A 23,169-nucleotide genomic window follows, 5' to 3' on the forward strand; every position below is an offset into this window, starting at 1 on the left:
AAAAAAGGACCCACGTTAACAGAGGATTAACCCTTAAAAACAACAGCCTGATGCATATTCATACACCTCATACACGATGCATAAATTCCATTCAAACACAGGATTCTGTCTGGTCAGTGTCAACTTCTTCCTCTGAACCCTGACAGCACCTTCAAGGCAGGAAGAAGTTCATTTCTTCTGATAATCGAGCAATAAATTCTCTTTCTCTGAAAGATTCAGGTGTCCTGTGGCTGCTATCTTGGTGCAAGTTCTTTCTTTAAAAAAAGTATCCTACACAGCATAGTTTCTGTTTTAATATTTTTATAGCCTAAAACTATATTTAACACAGTACTTAAGAGAATTAGTACAGCATAACTTTCTAACACAAGACATAGAATATTAATGTGAATATTTGCAAAAAGACAACCATAAAACAGGCATTTTTCACAAAAGGAGAGGGATGCAGAAAGGGTTTTCCATCACCCCCGTGGCTCAGGTGCCCCCAGGCTCTGCCCCCACAGGTGCCCACCCAGCTGCCTGGGGCAGGGCACCCTTCATGCTGCCATGGCAAAGGCAACTCCAAACACTTCCCTGCACATTTTCTTCTCCCTCGAGCCTTAGAAATCCAAAGGGGGGATTTTCCATTTTCCCTGTCCTGCAGTCCTGCTCTGGAGCATCCAAGGAGCACTGCCAGGAGCTGGTGGGTGATCCCCACTGCCACTCATCACAGGGCCAAGGGGTTTCCATCACATTTTGTCATTCACCTGCTGACTAAAAGTGCCCAATAGCCAAGAATTTTACAGCACTTTCTGCAGGAATCACAGTCCCTCTTAGCTGCTCACCTTGTGCCCAGTGAGATAAAATTCCCACTTCCCCCCAGAGTGTTCAGAAATGGCAGAGCCAGCGAGCCTGGAATTTCTGTGGAAACAAAAAGAGGGGCAGGTATGTTTTTGCCCCATGTCATATTTTATTCTTTTCCTGTTATGTTGCATTTTGTATGTTTTATTTAAGGGGGACTTTTTATGTAATACTTTCCCCTCCTGGTGGCAGGGGGTCCCTTTGGGCTCCCTTTGGGATGCAGGCAGGGCTCTGCTGGTTTCCAGTGGCTGGAGGGGTTCTGGCTATTTCCAAAGTCTGTCACCTTCCCATGGCCATTTCAAGGCCATCATGGCCAGGTGACATCGCTGCCAGGTCCCTGGATGCCACATTGGGAGCTAAGAGGGGTGCCACAGTGGTGACAGAGACTCCCCCTGCTCTGTTGTCCCTCCCATTCCACATCGGGCTGAGGACACCAGGCAGCCCCTCTGCAGTGGGAAACTGAGGCAGGGAGGGGTCTGTGGGGCCAGGAGTTGTGCCCCACTGCTGTGGGGTACATCACAACACCCTGGCACAGAAATTCTATGCACAGATGCCCAAGTGATGTTTCCCCCCCAGCCCCACTGTGGGCAAGCCAGGGGTGCCTTTCTGGCTTGGTGGGAAGGGCCAGGGTCCCCAGAGGGTGGCCCGGCCTGGTCCCAGCGTGCCACAGCCCAGCAGTGTCCCCGAGGCTGGGGACAGGCAGGCCCTGGGCACTGCCTGGCACACAGAGGGGCATTGAGGGACACAGCAGGGCTTTGTCCCCCTTTGTGCCTGCCGGGAAGGGCCCGGTTGCCCTCTGCAGGCTCCCGGGGCCCTCTGCTGCCTGCACAGCTGCAGGGGACATGGGAACCGTGGCACCCACGGGACTGGGGCACCCAAGGGACCAGGCTGGCCCTGCCACAGCCCTGGGGCCATGGGGAGCCACGGGTGTCCCCACCACGATGCCACTGCCCCATGGGGGTCATGGGGCTGGGCAAAGTAGCTGCAAGGTTCCCATCAAAAAGGGGAAAACTTCCAGTTTGGAGCCCCCAAAGCTGAAAGCAGGTTCCTGGGGCGGGAACCCCTCTTCCCTGCTACCAGATGCTGGGATCAGGGAGGTGACAGGGACACACCACTGCTGTCCCACAGGGCCACACTCCCACATTGCCAGTGGGCAGCTTGCACCAACACAGCCTGGTGGGGCTGGGGGATGTCCCCAGAGCCACCAATGAGGGGGGAGCACCCCCTGCCCCAGAGCGCTGTGTCCCTTTTGCAAAGCCTTTTCCCCCATGGAGGCTGTGCGGGGCCGCTGGCATACCCGGGAGCTGGCAGCCAAGGGGTGCTGGGGGGCGGGCAGGGCGGGCCCGTGCCTTTAAGGGGGGTGGCTGTCACTCACAGAGCCCTTTTCTTTGCTGGAGAGCGGGACAGGCACCCAGAGGGGGGACCCAGGGCGTGGGACCGCCGGGCAGCAGCCAAGCAGCAGAGCCAGAGCGGCGCTCGGGGAGCTGAGCAGGACCAGCACCATGGGTGAGTATGAGGGGACCCGGGCGACACCTGGGTGTCTCTGGGGACCTCATCCCACAGCAGAGCCCACTGAAAGTCTCCTCTGGCACCAGTGAGGTCCTGGTGACCCCGGTGTGCCCATGCCAGCCGTGGCAGGATGCCTTGGCATGGCAGGGATGATGTTTTTTTTCCCAAGGCAGTTTTCTGTCCCCATGTGTTCCTGTGCTGTCTGAGGCGCAGATGCCATCCCCACAGCCTGTCCCACCCCAGCCCTCACCCCATGAGAGCTCCATCCTGGAGCTGGCAGGAGCTGTGAGGTCCAGGCAGGGCACTGAGCCCATCACAGCTCATGCCAGTTGGGAAAACAGAGCCACACCTGGTGCCTCAGTTTCCCCACTGATAGAGCAGAGCTAACACTCACCGGGGTACCCCTGAGGTTTTAGGGCTGCTCTGTTCCCAGGGATGCCTTGTTCTGCTGGCCCCCTGCTCTTCCTCCTGTCTGCAGCATGTTGTTTGGCGCTGGCAGCAGTGGAGCCTGGGCACAAGGCTCAGGATTGTGTGGCACAAGGCTCAGGATTGTGTGGCACAAGGGCTCTTTCTCCCCTCCTTTCCCTCCCCAGACTTTCCCCCTGCAGAGCAGCTGTGGCAGGGCCCTGTAGCATCCCAGGGCTCTCAGTCCCCTGGGAATGGAGCTGCTCACTGCCCCAGAGCTGGCACCTCTGTGCCATCTCCCAGGTGCCAAAGATCAAGCCAGGAAAGGCAAGTTTGCCCCAGCGAGGGGCCAGACCTGTGGGTCCCAGCGAGGTTGGGAGCAGCGCTCCCAGGATGAAGGAGGCCCCCCCTGGATGTGCTGTGTCCAAGGCAAACAAGAGGGAGGGGTCCCAGCACTCCCCTATAGCGCTGCCTTTGTTCCCTGTTTGCTCTTGGCGTGGGGCAGCCACTGGGGTGGCAGTGCCAGGACAATCCCCCATTGTCCTTGGTGCCACTGCGCAACCTTGCTCCCAGCGGGGAGGGCAGGGCTGGCCAGGGCCCCTCGGCTTTCTTGTCCTCCTGGGGAGGAGATAGGCACTGTGGGGTTTGTGGAGGCAACGTGGGCTTGGTGTGGGTGCCTTTGTGGCATTCAAGGCAGGAATTCTGTGCCCAGATGGGAGCCACTGTGCCCTGGGCAGTGGGATGCTGGAGCCCATATCCTGGGGAAGGGCAGCAGCTTTCCCCAGGTGTCACACAGCCAGGGCAGCAGCTTGATCCAGCTTAGCTGGAGCCAGATGCTGGTGGGTGCAAACCCACCTGGCTGTCTGTCCCCAAAGCAGACAGGACAGCAGCTGGCTGGGCACCTCCAAACCCAGCCCAAAGGAAACTGAGCCCATGTTAGAAACTGGCTGGGCACCTCCAAAGCCAGCCCACAGGGACACTGAGCCCATGTTAGAAACTGGATGGGCACCTCCAAAGGCAGCCCTCAGGGGAACTGAGCCAACACTCCTGCAGGTTAGAGCCCCGACGTGCAGGAGGAGCAGGTGCCCATGGCCTCACTGCTGAAAACATCCAGCATTTAGGCACTCCAACAGCACACTGCTGTGTGTCCTTACTTTCCCTGCAGCTCCTGGAGGACTAAACCTATTACACAAGTGTTGTCATTTGTGGAACTGGCACGGCTCTTTCCTACAAGCACGCCTGCCTGCATAAAGGGGCGGCTGCAGCCCGAGCTGCCTGCAGGGTGCCAGGCAAGGCACCAGTGCCCACGGTGCCACCTGGATGCCCAGAGTGCTCAGGGTGTGTGCTGGCTCCTGCTGTGCTGCCCCGAGCAGGGCCACCTTGCTGGATCTGCCCTGGGGTTGGATTCTGTGCAGGTGCTGGGTTCCCCTCTACATTTAATGGCAAATTAGAGCTGCAGGCAGCTGTGGTGCTGCTGTGGTGGCAGTGGGGAGCCCATTAGCAGCTTGTTTGCCAGGTCCCACTGGCATTACGCTACATCATGCTCTATTTCCATCTGTTTGTCACGGGTCAGCATGGCTGGCTCCTCACAGCCCCTGTGCCCCACACTGCCACCATCCCTGGGCACCCTTGGGTGGGCTCTGAGCTGCTGGGAGAGCTCTCAGGGCAGCTGCTGGGTTTGGCTCTACAGCACTGCAGTGGTCATTTCTGAGGTTTTCCTTCCACCTGTTTTCCTCCTCCTGGCAGGCACCTTTCTCCCACTGCACTCCTGAGCTGCAGGCTTCAAGCAATCCTTGTCCCAGCAGTCCCGTCCCACCTCTCCTCTTTTCTCCACAGGTTTACTTGAGTGCTGTGCCAGATGTCTCATTGGGGCACCCTTTGCTTCCCTGGTTGCCACTGGCCTGTGCTTCTTTGGGGTAGCCCTGTTTTGTGGCTGTGGGCACGAGGCCCTCACAGGCACCGAGCAGCTCATCGAGACCTACTTCTCCAAAAACTACCAGGACTATGAGTTCCTCCTCGATGTGTAAGTACCCTGCTGCAGAGCACCCACCTCACAGCTTTGTCCTGCTCTGTGCCAGGCTGAGGTGTCTGGCTGGGCTGGCCAGGGCCAGGCTCTCACCCAGACGTCAGAGAGACCCCAAGCTGCCTTTGCCCATGGCTCCATTGTTTTATTTCACACCAGTTTTCATCTGACCCTTGCTAGGTGTCCTGGGTAGAGCTGGACCTCTGCACGGGGTAGGTATGGAGGATGTGGGGGGAGGATTGGAGGATATGGAGGATTGCTCCCCACAGCTTTGCCCCAGCTTGCTCCTCCTGTGGCTTCGCCCTGTTTTGGTCCCCGTGGGACAGCGTGGGGAGGGGAAGCAGCAGCAGCCAGGGCTGAGCTCTGGCACCGCCCTGGCACCTGAGCCCCCCTGCCCGCTCCTCTCCCCCGCAGCATCCACGGCTTTCAGTACTTCATCTACGGCACAGCTGCCTTCTTCTTCCTCTACGGAGCCCTGCTGCTGGCTGAAGGCTTCTACACCACCGGCGCCGTCCGGCAAATCTTTGGGGACTACAGGACCACCATCTGCGGCAAGGGCCTCAGCGCTACGGTAACTGGGGGCCCGAAAGGGAGGGGAGCGCGAGGCCCCCAGCGAGCTCACTCGTGGCAGCGGGTGTGTCATTGTTTGGGAAAGTGGCTAGGACATCCTGACAAGGTGATCTTAACCGGGGTTTGGCACCCCTTCGCGCGCCCCAGCGGGTTCACCACGCTCCGCGCGGCCAAAGGGCAGGAGAATGAGCCCCTCCGGGTTTTGGGATATCCCAAAGGGAAGCACAGCCCTGCTGTCCTCACCCAGGCCTGCCGTGTTTCCTGGGGACAAAAAACAGCACAAATTGTTATGTTTAATAAAAGTGCTTCATGTTTAAACATAGGCTGGGAGAATCTGAGCATCGCTGCAGTGCTGGCAGCTCAAAGCTCTGTGGCACCTGGTATCCCTGGGGTCCTCCACTCCGCTGTGCTTGGGAACCGTGACAGAGTGCTGGCAAAGGGGAGCAGAGGGGCACGGCTGTGGTTCCCTCGCGGGCTGGTTGGGGTGGCACCATGGAGGGAGGGCAGGAGAGCCATGCTGACACGCCAAGGCAGCTTTTGCAGCTGCCCTCCCTCAGAGATCAAACCCTGCTTGTCCGTGGCCACGGCTACCCCTCCCCTAAACGTGGCAGCCATCCTGCTGCTGCCAGTCCCCCCATGCACACCCAGCCGGGCGTGGATCTGGGACTGGCCCTGCTCCTGTGAGCTGCAGGAGCCCCAGCCTGGGCTGCTGTCCTGTGCTGCCTGCCTGGGCCCACGCTGGCTCTGAGCATCTCAGTCCTCACCTGCCCCACGCCCTGCCCTGCCTGGGGACCCTCGCGCTCCCCTGTCCGTGGCCTGGGCCATCGCTAACCTCGGCTGTGCCCGGCTTTGTCCTGCCCCCTGCAGTTTGTGGGCATTACCTACGTCCTGACCATCATCTGGCTCCTGGTGTTCGCCTGCTCGGCCGTGCCTGTCTACATCTATTTTAACACCTGGACCACCTGCCAGTCCATTGGCAACCCCACCAAGACCTCGGCCAGCATTGGCACCCTGTGTGCAGATGCCAGGATGTACGGTGAGTGCTGGCTTCACCAGCCAGGAGGAGAGGGGATGGAGGGCAGGGCCCAGGCATGGTGGGTGGGGTAAAGCAGAGCAGGTGCTGAAGAGCCCCGAAATGCTGGGGGGTGTGTGACAGGAGGCTGCAGGAAGCTGGGCAAGGAAGTCAGCTGTCAGCCATGCTCTGCTCACCTGACTCCCACATCTCCACAGGTGTCCTGCCCTGGAATGCTTTCCCTGGCAAGGTGTGTGGCTCCAACCTGCTCTCCATCTGCAAGACCAGCGAGGTGAGTAACTCCTGCCACCTCGTGTGTGCTCCCCTTGCAGGGATACCTTGGCTCTGCCTCCCCAGGCAGCACACGGGACCCTGTGAGCTCACCCTCCTGTTCCTTTGCAGTTCCAGATGACTTTCCACCTCTTCATCGCAGCCTTTGTGGGGGCAGCTGCCACGCTGGTCTCACTGGTGAGTCAGTGCTCCCCCTGCCCAGCCGTGCTTCTCCGCCTGGCAAGGATGTGGGGGAAAAGGACAGCGAAGGTGGTGGGCACGGATGGGACAGAGCCTGTGCTCGTGTCGTTTTCTGGCACGTAAGTGCAGATGGTGAGTCCAGGCCATGAGGCAGAGGTGGCTGCAGGAGGGGATCTGGAGAGGCTTTAGCAGACTGCCAGGGACAGGTCCCAGTGCACGGAGTGCCCTGCCTTTCCCCGGGCACACTGCAGTGTCCCGATGGTGCTGTGGGGCTGCAGGGCTCTGCAGGGCACTGCTCTGCGGGGCTGTGGGGCTGGGGCTGCCCCCTCGCTCACTCTCCTCCCACCCGCAGGTCACCTTCATCATCGCAGCCACCTACAACTTCGCAGTCCTCAGGCTGATGGGCCGAGGCACCAAGTTCTAGCCCGCGAGGCGGAGCCCAGCCAGACCAAACGCCCTCCTTTTGTCTAACCCCGAGGCTTTAACACTGCAGCCACCTGACACCAGGTCTCCTGCGTTAATTCTGCCTTCGCTGATGACTCCCCTCCTCTTCATCCCTCGCATCCATTGTGCTGAGCGTGACCAGGAAGGAGAGCTTCCCACCGATGGACGCCTCTTCATGCACTTTTCTCTCGTTGCTCATCCGTGACTGGCTCGCTCCAGAGCCAAGCCCATCAAAACCAGCCAGAGAAGAGGAGGGACTTTCTCCAATGTCCCAGTGTTGCCTAGGGATGAGCAAAGGCCTTCGAGCTCCTGGGAGGAAGAAATCCATGTAGGTTGCTCCGTGAGTAGCAAGAGGCTACCTAGAGAGAAAAGGAAGTTGGCCCAGTCGTGGTACCATTGCTAAAGACTCTCCTGGAGCTGTCTGCTGTCACCACCCATGGATGGAGAATAAGAGAAGGATTTTTTATCCCTTAGCAGAGAAAGATGAATTTAACCTAAATCGCCTGCTGCAGCCACGGCAAAGGGAGTTCAGGGCAAGGATCTTCCCAGTGTGGAGAAGAGAGTGCTGATCCCAATGCCGATAAAGCCCTAACCCAGCTGCTCCTATTAAAGCCTAAAGGAGTTTGGTGTCTCTGTAGGCAAGGGGGACTCTTGGCTTTACCCTCCAGGCAGCAGAGAGGCAGCAAATAAGTTTGACTGAGGAGGGGACACCTCTGCACAAGCCCTGGGAGCGTAAAGCCAGAGCCATCCCTCCGTGGGCAGGGGATAACCCTCGGGACCGCGTGCCTTGCCTGCCCTGCCCGTGCCCTTCACAATGGTGCTCTTCTCTGGGGTGATGTCTGCTTCTCTAACCTCCACTGGGCCACAGAGCTCGGCTTGCTTCTCCCCTTTGTCAAGTGTAACCACCCCTCCTTCTGTCCCCCTCGTCCCCTCACTTATTTTCCTGCAAGTCAGGACAGCTGCCTTGTGCCTGCCAGGGTGGGAGGGACAGGCAGCATCTCGCTTCCAGGTGAAACCCATGAAGGAATTGAGGAGGGAAGGAAAGGTGGCGGTGTGGGGGTCACAGGGTGCAAACACAGCCCATCTCTGCAATCCAGATCCTTACTGGTGCCAGTCTTTTCCCGTGGAGAGGGGTAGGGGGGCAAGGGGTTGGGTGGAGACCTCTCCTCCATGGCTGTTCTCCTCTGGCTGGGTAGCATGGATCCAGCCAGACCTGCAGAAGTGGTGTTTCCCGTCCTCCCTGACAACTGGTGATTTGTTTTGCTCTCCCTGCCTCTCTCCTTAGTGCTAATCTTTGTGTTTATTTATTGGAGAAACTAATTTCAGTGGCAGACTGAAGCTCCATCTTGCATGGATTTATTTTATTTTTTCCATGTCTGTATTGTTGTTATATATATTTTTAAGAGCTGGTTTCAGCAGGGGCAAGGATAAGGAGGCAGATCTGCTGAGCAGTGCATTTGAAGGATCCTTGCTGCCAGGAATGCTGAAATAGGTTGGCCAGGCTACCAACGCACACGGGATGGGGAGGGGGGAGATCCAGCAGGGGTGCCAGGGTGGGGAGAAACCAGTCAAGATCTGGAAATTCACATCAGTGCTATCTCTCTTGGGGGGTTGCTGGGGTTTTTTTTCATATCCATTTAACAAAAATAACCAGGTCCTCCTTCCCACCCTTGTCCCCAGACCCCACACACGCACACACACATACACACACACATACACACGCAAAAAGAGTTAATCAACTGGAAGTGTTTCCTTCATTTCTGATCTAGAATTTCAACTTGTTAACCAGCAATAAAAAGGAGCAAGTTTTTAAAGACTTATCTTACAGGATGTATTTTATAAAAATTAAAGAAAATACATTAAAATTAAGAACATTCTGAACAAGATGTACGTCTGCCTGTCCATTTGTTGTGCTGGCTTTCCCACCTTCTGCCCCCACAAGAAAACAAAAAAGGGGAGGCTGCAGAAGAGGAGCAGTACTTGCTGATCCATGTGTGGGCCAGCAGCCCCTGCAGGGCTCTGCCCACTCCAGCCACGAGGTTCATAACTCTGACTTCAAAATCATTGTTCCCAGCTGGTGGGGGGGCCCTTAAAACCTCTTCTTTCTCCTCCAGCCACCCTGAGGAAAGCTGGGGTCTTGTGGCAGCTGCTTGCTTGTGTTTGGTGCTGCTGCTGCTGCCCTTTAACACTCAGCCCACGTGCTGACAGCCTCTGCTGTGTCTCCTCATGTAGCACAACAAAACCACAACAAAACTAACAGGACATCTCCAGCCAGGCTGGCTGGCACTAAGGCAGCATGTGTGGGATGAACATGGCCAGAGCCATGCAGGGTGGGCGATTGTCTCGCTTGCAGAGAGCCCTGTGTGGAACAGGATGGCCTTGTTCAGGCACAGGGGCACACTGGGCTGTCACAGAGCCCTGCAAGTCCTGTCTTTGGCTCTGTGGTGCCATTTGCTGCAGGATTGTTAATGTGTCCATGGTGCTGGTGTGTAGGAGGGCATTGGCTGCTGCCTTTCTACCCCAGAAACCCTTAGGTGCATCTTTCCACAGCAGCTGCTTAAAAATCATTGATTCAAATGTTGTTTTTCTTGGAAATCTCCCCAGAAGCTGTGCCCAGGGGCCATCCACGGAGGGATGCTCCCAGCCCCATGTATCTGTCCAAAAATGCAGATTTAAGGCGCAGCCACCTGCCCAGAAGTGGCAGGGTGGGACCTTCACTATTCCTAAATAGGACTCTAGCCCAAATCCCACTCTCCCCTCTCTTCAGCCCCCTCTGAGCAGGCAGCAAAGCTGCCCATGCAGCCTGGCCAGGGGAGGTTTAGCTCATGCACTGTGCTGCCCCAGCTCAGTGGCACAGCTCGGCCTTGCCCTGGCTGACAGAAACCCCTGGGGCTGCAGCCAGCATCAACGGGGCCCTTTGTTCCCTGCGTTCCCAGATGCCATCACCCTCCTCTCCCCGTGCTGAAAGGGTCCTGTGTGTGCACAATCAGCCTCAGGGCAGCAGCGAGCTGGGGAACAAAACAGCATCTCTGTCCCCTGGCAGAGCCTGGTGCCCCCCCGACCGGGGCGCGGGCTGGGGACAGCAAGTGCGAGGTGGCAGCGTGTGAGAGCGGCCAGCAAGGCCAGGGAGCTGGGCAAGGCCCCAAGGGACACTTGGAGCCTCATCAGGTGTGCCCTTGGCCATGCCCCACTGCCACCCCACCTGGGGACAGGGGACATGCCCTCAGAGCTCCTCTCCTGGGCACCCAGTGCCCTCCAGACACTGGCTGAGAAAAGACAGGGAAAAGCTCTGCCTCATACCAAACCATATCTCTGTAAAAACCAAACCAAACCAAACCAAACCAAACCAAACCAAACCAAACCAAACTGAACCAAACCACATCTTGGCCCATCAGGAAAGCTCCAAGCAGGGGACCCAGTGCAATCACCTGCGGCTAAAATGCGGCAGAACTTTGCTCCCACAAAGGCTGGACCAGAGTAAGGGACCCTGGAGCAAGTCCCATGGGCTTGCTGGCAAGAAGGCGAGGCAAACTCCCATCCCTCCATCCTGTGCCCTGCCGCCCCGGGGGACGGCCCTGTGTGCCCTGGGGAGGGGATGGCGGCACCCGGGGGGTGTTGGCGATGCCATGGGCCCCCAGCCCTGCGCTCGGGCAGCCCCCAAGGGCGAGGGGCCGCCGGGCTGATGGCATCCTCAGCATCCCCGAGCCTCCGGGCGCGCATCCCCGGTCCTGCGGCTCCTCCCCGCGGCCGTCGGGCGCAGCAGCGGCTCCTCGGGCAGCGAGGCGAGCGGCCCCGGTTCCCCCCGCAGCCCCGGTCTGTCCCTGCGCTGCCCCGGCCCCGGCTGATGGTGCTTCCTGGAGACCCTCCCCCGAGCCCCCCAGGACACACCAGAAACACCACCAAAGGCTCACTTCTCCCAGGATACGGACTCAGCCCTGGAAAGGCTGTGTAGGATGATGTGCTGGTTTCAGCTGTGTTTTGGATTAGCCTGGCAGGCAGCTCTGCGTGCCAGGGCTGCGGCATGGTACTGACACCCACCTGCCCTGGCTAAAGTCCTCACCTGTACCTGATCAAGCTGCTTTCTCTCCATCTCTGCATAGTCCAGCTCTGCCAGGAGCTTCTGTCTAAAGATGAAGAGAGAAAGTGGAAAGTCACACAATCACAGAATGGCCTGGGTTCAAAGAGGCTTTAACAATCATCCAGCCCTTGCCACCGGCAGGGACAACTTCCACTAGAGCAGGTTGTTCAGAGCTCTGTTCTCCCTGGACTTTAACACTTCCAAGGATGGGGCAGCCACAGCTTCTCCAAGTAACCTGTTCCAGGAGTCCTGTACCTGCACGTGGCCATGAGCAGCAGCCCCCAAAGGACCCCAGGCAGTCACGAGGAAGGAGCTCCTGCAGCAGCCATGCAAGCAGTGGGGCCAGGGGCTATCTCTGTCCATCTCTGATTGCTTTTGCATGAGCAATCACCTCAGCAGCAATCCACCATGTCACAGATTAGCCCAATCTCCCTGTAAAGGGACTCTGACTCACCTGTGTCCTCCAGATAACCACTGATGGAGCTGCCATCACCTCCCACCTGGGCAGTGCTCCTCAGTCCAGAGGAGAACACACCAGTGCCAGTGTCAGAGCTGTCCTCAAACTCCTGTTTGGAACTGGAGCTTGGAGTAGGGTTCAGAGGCTCCTAAAGGGGCATTTTTAACTCTTTATTCATCCAGCTCAACTTCACACAAGAATATGCCATATCCAGAGATCCCACCAATCTCCTCACAGTTTATTGCCTTGAGGAGCAGCCCCAGAGCTCCCTCCTGCACTCAGGGAACAACCCTGGTCACCAGAGAGCAGGAGCAGCCCCAGGCATCTGCAGCCACTGGTGTGTCACCCCGTTCTTCTAAGCCTTCTGATGTTTACATTTTTGTAATGGAGTTTCTCACACACTTTTTATGTAAATAATGATTGTTTTGCGTTCCTTTCTGGAGGGGGAGAGAAGTGATAGACTGTTGGTTTGACCAGTGTGGCTGGAGAGCTGGCAATTTCATCCTCCAATCCATGGTCACTTTTGAAAGTCTATAAATATTGGAGTTCAGAAATAAACTGCTTTTTACCTTGGACATCCCAGCTTGTGCATGTTGTTCATTTTTTGTCCTATGACACCAGTGCTCCTCAGAGAATGGCTCTTGAGGAGAACCCTGTTTCCTTAGCCCACCACCAAGCAGCTCCATGGCCTTTCAGGGGCACTACCCAGCCCAGAGCAGCAGAATCCTCAAGAGGGCAGTGGGAGAGAAAGATGAATGGGATCAGGACATTCCTCACCCCTACTCCTCTCCAAACACACTGGGATGTGCTACAACATCTGTCCCACACAGAAGCAGCTCCCTGCTTTCCTTTGGAAACACTTTGCCCTGCAGGGATCCATCCTCTCCCCATCCCATGACAAAACCCACTGAGCCCTCTGCCACAGCTTACAGAGGGAAAGTGGGGAATGAGGGAATGGCCTCTCTATGGCTCCTGCCTCTGCCTGCACTTCCTTACAAACATCTCACACCAGGGGGGTCAGCAGCTTCTGGTGCTTTCAGACAGACCCTTCCTGATGTGAGGCAGCCTCACCCAAACCCCACAGTGCCACCACACCAGAGCCATCTCCCACCAGTGTTGACTGTGTTTTCAGCTGCATTTTGAGATGTTGGAGGACCCCAGATACTCCAGCCCACATGTAAAATGCACAGTTTTCAAGGACTTTGAACCCTACACTGCCTCCTGGAATCACAGATAGCACAAGCAGACCTGGGAGGAAAATAAACAAAAACATTCTGCCAAAAGAAACAGCAGGCACAAGCTCTGCAAACACAGAGAAAGCTTCCCAAAATAATCAGCTATCCTGGCAGGACAGAGAAAGAGAACAGTCCCATATGCTGATTTCCTTCTCAGCATCCTATGGAAGTCATGCCTGGTTAAAACCCCCTGGAGCCCGAGGAGCCAGTTCCAAGATCACAGGAAGAATTCACAGCAAAGTACCGGACTTGCTGCTGAGAGCCCAGGCTGAGAATTTAAGATGTAGTGACAGAAGGAAGCCATGTGGAATATTTCTGTTCTGACACTGCTTTCTGATTCTACTGAAAAGACAAAACTGGTCACTGGATTCAGCTGTTGAGCTCTGATCCTCCAGCTCCTGGTGCAGGTAAGGTACATGAAGGAATATCCCCCTGGTCCCTTAGTGACTTCTCTCTGCCAGATGCTGTAAGTAAGCAATCCTCAGAACAAAAACTGACTTGGACATGGATAAACCAAGAAGGCAGCCACTTCACTTGAATACATCCATGTTTTATTTGCTTAAATAAAGGTAGACTCTTGGTTTTACAATTCCAGTTCTGTAGCAATAGCAACAACCGCAGCAGCACGAGGGGACACGGGAAGGGATGGCTGTTGGCACTGAACTGCAACAGAGTTCAAATTCCTGGCTCCTTTGGAAATTGTGCGTTTCATTTAAAATAAATTAAACAACTGAAATATATTATACTCCACCTTTTATAAAAAAAACACATAAGCCTGATATAATGGGGGGGTTAATATAAAAAGTCAGTGATCCTATGTCAGAAATAAAAGTGCTGTGTAACATGTGCACAACGAGGCCCTTGAGCTTTAGCTGCCAGCATTGACACACACAGGGGGCTGCAAACAGCTGCACATGTGCCTCCTGCAGTGTGGCACCCTGAATCTCTGCCCCCTTCTGTAGGGGGTGCCAGTCCTCACACAGATCCCAGAAAATCCATGGCAAAGTGGCAGTTTCACCTGCAGGGAGCTCCCTCAGCAGCCCCTCTACCACGGGGCCAGCAAAGAGGGACTCAAGTCTGTTCTCATCCTGAGCCCCTGTGCCTGTTCAGGGATGGGAACTGCAAGCACAGGTCACAGAGCCTGGGACCTTGAAGGAACTATCAAGCAGTGCTAATGAAGAAAAAATCCACAGGCCTCAGGAGGTCAGACATGGTTAAATAAACAGTAACAATAATATCCTGTAAAAATCTCTTTCACCTACAGAGGCAGAACCTTCTCCTTCAGGGAGCTGCCTGAACAGCATTCACTCCCCATGAATATAACTGCTCAGGCCTGTTTAGAAATTAGATCCCCCTAAAGCATTAATACTCCAGTCCCTTCCACACACAGTTGCCCTGCAGACAAGGGCAGTATCTCCCTGGGTTACCCCAGAAGAAATGGGGGAAAATGCTCATGCTCTGCATGCTCAGAGACTGTGCTGTGAGGGGACAAGCTGCCAGCACAGGGCAGGGACTGCCCTGCTCTAAAGCACAGCTTAAGGGAGGGTTGCTTGATTTGAGCTACAAAATTTACCATCCAGCAGCTGATCACAGTGGGAATCACTGGGCAGCCAGTGGATACGTGCTCGGGGCAGGCTCCTACGTGCCTGTGGGCAGCCACAGCTTTGGCCAAATGCTTGCATGGGAGGTTGCAGGGCTCGGGGCTTGAACGGCAAAGGCAGCAGCCAGCAAGCTCATCTCTGCTACACAGCCAGCCTGGGACTAACACCTAGCAGAGGGCAGGAGATGGGAGCAAAGCCTGGCATCCCTTCTAGAAGCTCCTTGGGGTGCCCACACCTTGAACAGAGAAAGCAGTGCAGCTTTCTTCCCACAGCACTGAACACAGCAGTCTGTTAGCAGACACTTGACCAGTCTGTCACAGAATTACAGATAAAACATCCTGGGTTTCCTATGAGGGATCAAGGGCCAGGCCAACTGTGCCTGACACACCAGGTGAATGGTTCCACACTGCAGCATTCACAGGGAACATCCATGCTAGAGCAACTGAAGGTGTGGCTGTGCCAGCTGATGAGGCACAGTGGTCACTGGTGCCAGACACAGTGGGTTTAACAGCTGACCACACATGAGCCACCTGCACACCCAGGAGACAGCCCACCCACCTGCCATCTGGCCTGCTAGAGCACATCACCTGAACACAGTGATCACTTGTGACAGAAACCAGCTGAAGTGTCACACTCCAGATCTCCTGAGTAACCCTTTGACATGACCCAGTGAACATCCACATCGGTGTTTTTCACCCAGGGCTTCAAGGCTGAGCTTCCACAAGAGACAAGGAAACATGTATTAAACAACAAGCAGTCTCTCCAAAAAATAACACTCACACAAGACAAAGTTAAAGGTGAGGAAAAACAGATCAGAAATAGGCAGCTATGAAGAAACAATACTGTCACATTCAAACACAGGCCCCTCTCTCCTTCACATGTTGCTTCTGGTCAGAGCTCTAACAATTCTCATCACATTTCAGCCTCAGGACACAATACACTTATCCCAAACAACAGACACACATCCCAGCCACTCCACTATTTGGCTTTCTCACAGTCACATGGGCCAGAGTCTTCAGGACAGGTTTTGTTCAGTATGTTGAGTGGGATTTCCTTTGGCAGCATGGTCGTGAGTGGGTCTATTTTTTTTTTTTTTTATTTCAGGACTAAAATACTTCAATGTCTAGGATGCTCTCAGCTTTGCTCTGCAGGCAGTTCTTGGAAGAGAACAAATCCCTATTGTCTTTAGGGAATTTAAAGGACTTTAACTCAGCCCTTTAAACCTGCTAAAACGGGCAGAGATGAAAGCAAGACTATGCTCACATGCTCTGTTAACAGCTCCCTCCTGCAGATACATGCTCTGTGCCTGAAAACCCCAGGCAGGATTTAGATGGTGAGGCTGCAGCTCCCCAGTGAGCAAACCACCTCTTGTCCTTGTGGCCACTCTCCTCAGAGAGGCCCAGGGCTGCCCAGGTGTGTTTGATCCAGCTGCTCCCAAGGCAGCAGCAGCCACTCTCAGCAACAGGCCGAGCCTGATTTGGAGCTGGAGTTGAGGTCAATGGTGTGGCCCAGCATGCAGTGCTCCAGCTGCTCCTCCACCGCCAGCACCTGGCGCACGGCTTCCTCAAAGGCCACTGTCACATTGGTGTCATCCTTGGCACTAGTCTCCAGGTAGGGATAGTTACCATTTTCAATGCACCAGGCCCGGGCCTCCTCTGTGCTCACCTGCCTCTCCAGTTTGTCTATCTTGTTGCCCAGGACTACAAATGGGAAGTGTTCAGGGTCCTTCACATCAGCATAATAGATAAACTCCTTCTGCCAGTTACTGAGGTTCTCGAAGCTCTGCCGGTCGTCCACGCTGAAGGTGAGCAGGCAGCAGTCTGCTCCCCGGTAGAAGGGCGTCCGCAGGCTCTTGAACCTCTCCTGGCCCGCAGTGTCCCAGATCTGCAGGGTCACAAAGCGCCCGTCCACCTCCAGGTCCCGGTTCAAGAACTCCACCCCAATGGTGTGGAACGCCTGCGAGTCAAACTTGTTGGTGACGTAGCGGTTCATGAGGGAGCTCTTCCCCACTCCACCATCTCCAAGGAGAATCACCTTCAGGAGCAAGGACTTCCCGCTCATTGCAGCAGCACGGAGGGATAGGGTACCAGGGCAATCTGCAGGGTTCACAAATAGTACAAAACAGCATTGGACTTGTGGGTTCTGCAGAACAGAATAAGGTATTTCCATCCCCATTTCTGAAGTTTTGTATATAGTGCCTTGCCGGCAGTTTCTGTACAGCCACGAGCAGGATGGGACACCTGAAATCAGCATCTAGAGCTTTTATTTTCCCAGCATCAGTCTAATTACGTTGTTATGACAATAGAGAAGAAAGATGCTAACAGCTCACTGATCAAACAGAATGCCAAGGAAACTTAACATTACATCATAACATAAGACAGTCTCAGTCTAAATGAGGTGTCTAAGGAAGTGATGTCTGTTTTTAGTGAGATCTTATCATCCTAATCTCTCCTATTAGAGAGTTTAGAGCTAGGAACTGGACAAACTTTCAGGCAATCAAGTCCTCCATCAGGTCCAAAATGGATGCAGCACATAGCACATGACCCCTTTAAGTGCAAGGTAAAAACAACTGTTGAGAGTTTAGTATCAATTACAGCACTTTTGGTGAAAACTCTGTAACAGAAAGCTTATCCAGTTTTTCCAAACACATCATCCCTACCTAAAACATCTCTCCAGGCCTGCATCCCGTGAGGCTACCACAGAAACAGCAAAATCACCAGGGGTGGCCATCACCAGGCCTTCCTTTCCACTGTACCATCACCAGCTAAACAATTTCTCCTCTCTGACTTGCTCTGCTGGAAGGATGCAATAGATGTGCAGGTCTAATACCAATACAAGTAATTTGTCAAGCCAGTTGTTAATCACCCTGAGGATGCTGACTCACCTTGCCAGCGCAGCTGCGCGTGACCCCAGGGCTGGAAGGGGTTTCCCAGCACAGGACCAGCTGCTCTTTGCTGGCAGTGCCTGTCACAGCCCAGTTTGCTCGGGCTCAGCTGCAGGCTCACATTGCAACCACCCAGACACCACAGGTTCCTTAGTCAGCACCCTCAAGGCCAAGTGCCAGTGCACCCTCTCCCTCCCAGGGACACTGTGCAGGATAGGGTAAAGGCCTGACATGGAATAAGAGGTTTGTTGGGTGTTGTACTGTACCTGCTCTGTCTCCAGGACTGTCCAGGGAACACCTTCCTCCAGTGTATCAGTCACTAAAAAACAAACATCAGTCATCAAGGTTACCAGGGCTGCCCTTGTTGTCTTTCAGTCTGTGATGCTGAGTGAGGACGGAAGGACAACAGCAGAGCTCTAGGAACCTGCACATGCAGTACTGATGGCTGGAGTAAAACAGCAAGAACAAAGCACTGAGGAGCTTCCCTTGCCCTGAGTGAAATGGAACACGGCCCAGTACAGAACCAGTACAAGGTGCATGCTGAACCCCAGGTAAGAAGAGAACAACTGAAGGAGCTCTAACACGAGACCACAGGCTGTGCAACCTGTGTCTCCCTTCAATCCAGGGGATTATAATAACTGTGATCTGCTTGTCCTGCCTACTCACACCCTGGAATCTGATTTGAGGATTGAACATGCACCAGAATCTACTAACCAGAAAGTGAGCCAGCTGGGAACAGCCTGGGATGAAAAGACAAGGAGCTTGCTTACACCTGCTACCAAACATTCCTGGGAAGGGTGGGGATGAGTAGTGCTGCTTAGTGATGACATCTCCAACCCACTGAAGCAGGAGCGTGTGGCACTGCTCAGATCAGCACTCCTGCTCCTTCCAGGCCAAACCCTGCTTTCTGCCTTTACCTCGGGGGGCCCTCTTCAACCTTGATTCTGCTCTTTTTGCAGCCCTTTCAAACAGTGTTACCACAAAGCCAAAAGCAGAAACTTCTGCTTTAAGTGAGTTTCTTCACTTTCTGCACAAAAGGCTCACAAATTTCACTTCCCTGCACAGAAACACCTCAAACCAAGCCCAGCCGAGCTAAGCTGATGGGCTATTTGAGGAGCAGTGTGTGACCCAGTATTTCAAAAGCAAAGACCAAAATGCAAATGTCAGAAGAGACAAACAGGAACTGCAGCACAAGTCCCCATAGCCCATGGCTCAGGGGAAATCCTGCCCTGTGAGCAAGTGAACTGTTCAATACCCTTGTTCCTTTCCAAACCTTCCTGAGGGATGTTGAGACAGTCACTGTCACCACTGTTACTGTCACCCCTCCTGGCACAGGCCATCAGCCCCGAGCAGAATTTCTGTTTAAATATACTCTGTTAGCGAGTGACTCTTTTTAAAAATGACTAATAGGTTATGTCGGGCTGCTCCAGAGCCTGCAGAACTCAGCAGCAGGGCTCAGGTCAGAACGCTGCCGGCACCGTGACACAGCCTTGACATCGCTGGTCCCGTTGCGAGCTATTCCGGATGCTGAACCCCACTGCAGCAGGGCCGAGCCGCTCTCAGGGGCGCCAGCACCTGTGTGCAGGTACCAACAGCGGGGTGGGCACGCCGGGTCCGACTCCCCCCTGCTCCCCAGGCCCCGGCTCGGCGGAGGCGAGACCCTCCGGCGGGTCCCATCCCGTCCCACGGGAGCGGCCAGGGAGGAGCCCGCAGCCGAGGAGCGGCACCCGCGAGGGGCCCCCTCGGCACGGGCCGGGGTAAAGGGGCGGCTCTCCAGCCCTCTCCCTCCGCAGGTGCCCAGGCCGGGGCGGCGGCGCCGGGCCCGCCCTTACCTCACCCTCACCGCCCTCCGGCCGCCGCCGCCGCCCGGCCCGCGGGGCGCAGGTGCCGCTCAGCCCCGCGCCTGCGCCGCGCACGCGCCTCCCGCCGGCCGGCAGGGCCCGCCCTCGGCGGGCAGGACCCGCCCCGCAGCCCCTCACGGTGCCGTGGTCACTGCCATCATGGTGCCGCATGTCCGCCCTGTGCCTGCTCAGCCCCCTCAGGGTGCCGCGGTCACTGTCATCACGGTCCTGCATGTCCGCCCTGTGCTTCCTCGGCCCCCTCACGGTGCCGCGGTCACTGTCATCACGGTCCTGCATGTCCGCCCTGTGCTTCCTCCGCCCCGTCACGGTGCCGCGGTCACTCCGCTCACGGTCCCGCATGTCCTCACTGTGCCTCCTCAGCCCCCTCACAGTCCCCTCGTCACTCTCCTCACAGTCCCACATGTCCCCCCTGTGCCTCCTCATGGTCCCCCCGTCACTCCCCTCACAGTTCCGCATGTTCCCCTCTGTGCCTTCTCAGCCCCCTCACAGTCCCACATGTCCCCCCTGTGCCTCCTCAGCCCCCTCACAGTCCCCCCTCACAGTCAACCTGTGCCCTCTCACTGCCTGCCCTATCACCCTTCGAGTTCCCGTCCCCTCAGTGTCCCCCGGTGCCCCTCACAGCACCCCCCGTCACTCCCCTCCACAGTCCCTGCATGTCCCCCATGTCCCTGCGTGGCCGGCAGCCCCGCACCGCTCGCCCCCGGCACTCTCCTCACAGTTCCACCTGTGCCCCCTCACAGTCCCCTCTGTCACTCTCCTCGCAGTCCCCTCTGTCACTCTCCTCGTAGTCCTGCCTGTGCGCCCTCACAGTCCCCTCTGTCACTCCCCTCACAGTCCCCGCATGTTCCCTGCCCCCCGCAGCCCCCTAACGCCAGTCCCCGTCACTCCCCGATCTCCTGTCCCCTCACAGTCCCACATGTCGCACCGCAGCCCCTCACTGCCCTTCCCTGTCACTCCCCTCACAGTCCCACCTGTGCCCCCTCACTGCCTGCCCCTGTCACTCCTCTCAGTCCCCCTGTCCCCACTTTGTCACTTCAGTGACAGCTGCCCGAAAGAGCAAGACTCCCCCACCCTCATGATACCCCACATGACCAGGAATGAGAATGTCTTTAAGGAGGTTTCTGGGGAAGAACAGCTAGTACAAAACATTACATTGAAAGGGAAAATTGTGGCCAGCCTCGCCCAGACAGTGAGAGCAGAGGGAGAGGGAAACCAGACCCCCAGGTGGCTGCAGAGGGGTCTTGGGGAGCAGCAGCCACTTGTGTGTTCCCCTGTGGTTGGCATCATCCACTCTTCTTCTTAATAGTGCCTGGTGCTTAACGAGACACACCTTTGGAACTGGGGGACACATCTCACTGGGGCTGAAACATGCCTTGGACACCTTCTCCAGAGGGGAAGAGCAGGGACCTCTTCCCTGCTATGGACATCCAGGGCTTATGGCCATCTGGATCCTGCATCAGCTCCAGGACTGAGTGGGTGCCACAAAAGGGCATCCATTCTGTTCTCCCTGCGGGAAAGAATGAGATGGGAGGAGGATTTAAATTAAGCCAGGGATTATATTAATACTGGCCTCAGTGATCTGTCAGAAGAGATGGGAAACAAGGAAAGCCTAGGGGGGTGAGGAGGGGGAGGGCAGCACAAGGGCCCAAGGTCGAGGCTGTCGGCAGTAGGGGACCAGGGCAGCCTGGGGAAAATGTGGGAGCTCCAGGAGTGTGCACAGCACTCCACAGCAGCTCCAGGGCAGAAGTGCAGGATGCTGCTGGTATCAGTGAGAGATGCAGCCTGCACCACCCACTGGGAGACCCCTCCAAACCAGTCCAGATGCCCATGCCAGCTCTGTCAGGACCATGCATTGCTGGAGTGAGCCTCTGAGCAGGGCACACTTGTCCCTGCCCAGTTCCCTTTGCCTGGCAGCCATTCAGTCCTGTTTGCCAGTATTTATTGATCAGGGATCTGATTTAGCATATAAGGGGTGAGCCCTGATCCCGAACAAGAAAGAGCCACCACGGCAGATGGTGCCACAGCCAAGGCAGCAGAGGCGTGGTGCTCTGCTGCAGCACTGTGCCATGCTCTGCCTTCCTGCACCACCCCTGTCAGACCTGGCAGACACCTAATCCTCAGGGGAAGCTGCCTGCAGGCTTTAGGGGGGGGCAGCACATCCCTGCAGCTCAGCCAAAGATGCCACATGGCCAGTGACCCCAGCTGACCGTGCTCATGCTTGAGGGGCTCCCCTGTACCTCCAGGGTAATCTGTGGGTGCTGGCAGCTGGTGGAGTCACTTGCCTACCTGAGCACGGATGTGCCCGGTCTGATTTGGCTCCCAGCGGCGGTGCAGTCTGGTTGTCTTGCTGAGCTGGATAACAACCGGTTTGGCATCTGTGGTGGACACCAGTTACCCACCAAGCTGCTCTAGCACTCCCTTCCTCAGCAGATAGGGCAGGGAGAAAGTAGGATGGAAAAGAACTTGTGGGTCAAGATAAAGGCAGATTAATAAAGCTAAGGCTGCATGCAGAAGCTAAGGAAAGCAAAGGATTTATTCCCTACTTCCCATCAGCAGGTGATGTCCAGCTGCTTTCAGGGAAGTAGGGCTTAAGCACTCATAGTGGTTACTCTGAAAGACAGTTGCCTTCTTGTTCCTCTACAGCAATTATATTGGCAGCCTTCTTGGGATTTCCTCCTCTTAACAGCTCTCTTCCCTATCACATCTCATATATGGGCTTTCTGCTTTAAGCTGGGTTCACCATCCCACTGCCTCTTGTCCTCCCCTGCTCAGGCAAGAGGAGACAGAGTACAGCACATGCATCTGGGACTCACTCTCCCTCTGAGCAGGGCAGGAGGGGACTGACTTCTTGGGATGCCCCTGACAGCCAAGCACTGGCTTATAGGCACGAGGAGGGACAGATACTTCATCAAAGTTTTGGAGCCAATAAGGTGTTTTCATATCTGGATAATACATTGCTGCCAAGCTGCCAGAATGACACTGGGACACTCTGAATCACCTTCTTCCACACAGCATGTGTGCACTGAACAGCCTCTGGATTTCTGAAGACATCATCATTGTCTAGATCACTGTAGATGACCTCCAGCATTACTTAATTCTCTCAGGTGCTGGATGCCTTCACCTGTGCTGGTGCACTTTCCTGAGTAGTTCACAAGGTCTTCCCTGGATAGATATCTTACCCTCACACTTGAGAGGAGCTACCTGCAGAGACTGTAAATTGCTGCCACAAACTCCCAGTTGTTGATTAGTAGTTTTAAACAGCCCATGTAAGGGTGAACAGGGACCTCTTGAGCCTGCACAGCAAAACCACCCACATCAGCCCTGGGTAAGGAGAGGGAGATGTATTCCCTGATCCTCTCCACAAGGCAGCTCCCCCAGCCGAGCAAGGCCATCAGTGCCACAGCAAAACACAGAGCCATGGTTTGTACTAACATGTTCCCAAAGCCCAGCAAAGTAAAGAGATAAGAAGTGCAGCCTACAAACACTGTGGCCCAACAGGAGCTGCCTACTTAGTAACTACTATGGCTAAAGCACACTTAGCACAAGTTAAGGAATGGGCTTATCTGGGCATGACCTTGTGCTGGTGGGAGCCTGCTGAGAGCAGCACTGCCCTGGCCCTATGGCCAGGCGGGGACCTCACCTGTGGGTTCTGAGCACCAGGGGATTTGTCTGGAGATGGGGACATGGCCCAGGAGCCATGTGCTGGGTGAGCAGTACCAGGGGGCTGCACTGGGTGAGCACTACCAGGGGGTTGCACTGGGGCAGGGACTCTGCAGGGCAC

The 23,169-nt window shown here is 55.7% G+C and overlaps 2 protein-coding genes across 3 annotated transcripts; one reads left to right on the forward strand and one right to left on the reverse strand.

Moving 5' to 3' along the window:
- The first annotated feature begins 2,236 nt into the window (after window positions 1-2,236).
- On the forward strand, window positions 2,237-9,157 carry PLP1 (proteolipid protein 1). 2 transcript variants are annotated; one of them, XM_059483090.1, is made up of 7 exons: window positions 2,237-2,343; window positions 4,588-4,774; window positions 5,189-5,450; window positions 6,212-6,380; window positions 6,575-6,648; window positions 6,759-6,824; window positions 7,180-9,157. In XM_059483090.1, the coding sequence occupies exons 1-7, from the start codon at window positions 2,340-2,342 to the stop codon at window positions 7,249-7,251; spliced, it is 834 nt and encodes a 277-aa protein (XP_059339073.1). In that variant the 5' UTR covers window positions 2,237-2,339; the 3' UTR covers window positions 7,252-9,157. The 2 variants fall into 2 exon arrangements, with proteins under 2 accessions (XP_059339073.1, XP_059339074.1); XM_059483091.1 differs by having other exon boundaries at window positions 5,189-5,345.
- A 6,499-nt stretch (window positions 9,158-15,656) lies between these two features.
- RAB9B (RAB9B, member RAS oncogene family) lies at window positions 15,657-16,715 on the reverse strand. The gene has a single exon (XM_059482957.1). It carries the CDS (start codon window positions 16,701-16,703, stop codon window positions 16,098-16,100), a length of 606 nt encoding a protein of 201 aa, XP_059338940.1. The 5' UTR covers window positions 16,704-16,715; the 3' UTR covers window positions 15,657-16,097.
- Between the last annotated feature and the right edge of the window lie 6,454 nt (window positions 16,716-23,169).

This window comes from Ammospiza nelsoni, chromosome 15 (genome assembly GCF_027579445.1).
Source record: "Ammospiza nelsoni isolate bAmmNel1 chromosome 15, bAmmNel1.pri, whole genome shotgun sequence".
In the NCBI taxonomy this organism is placed as follows: Eukaryota; Metazoa; Chordata; class Aves; order Passeriformes; family Passerellidae; genus Ammospiza; species Ammospiza nelsoni.

Coding starts and splice junctions, on each gene's coding strand:
- PLP1 (XM_059483090.1), top strand. Junction 5,451..6,211: donor GGCTAGGACATCCTGACAAG/GTGATCTTAACC, acceptor TGCCCCCTGCAG/TTTGTGGGCATTACCTACGT. Junction 6,825..7,179: donor CTGCCACGCTGGTCTCACTG/GTGAGTCAGTGC, acceptor TCCCACCCGCAG/GTCACCTTCATCATCGCAGC.
- RAB9B (XM_059482957.1), bottom strand. CDS start 16,703: ATGAGCGGGAAGTCCTTGCTCCTGAAGGTGATTCTCCTTGGAGATGGT.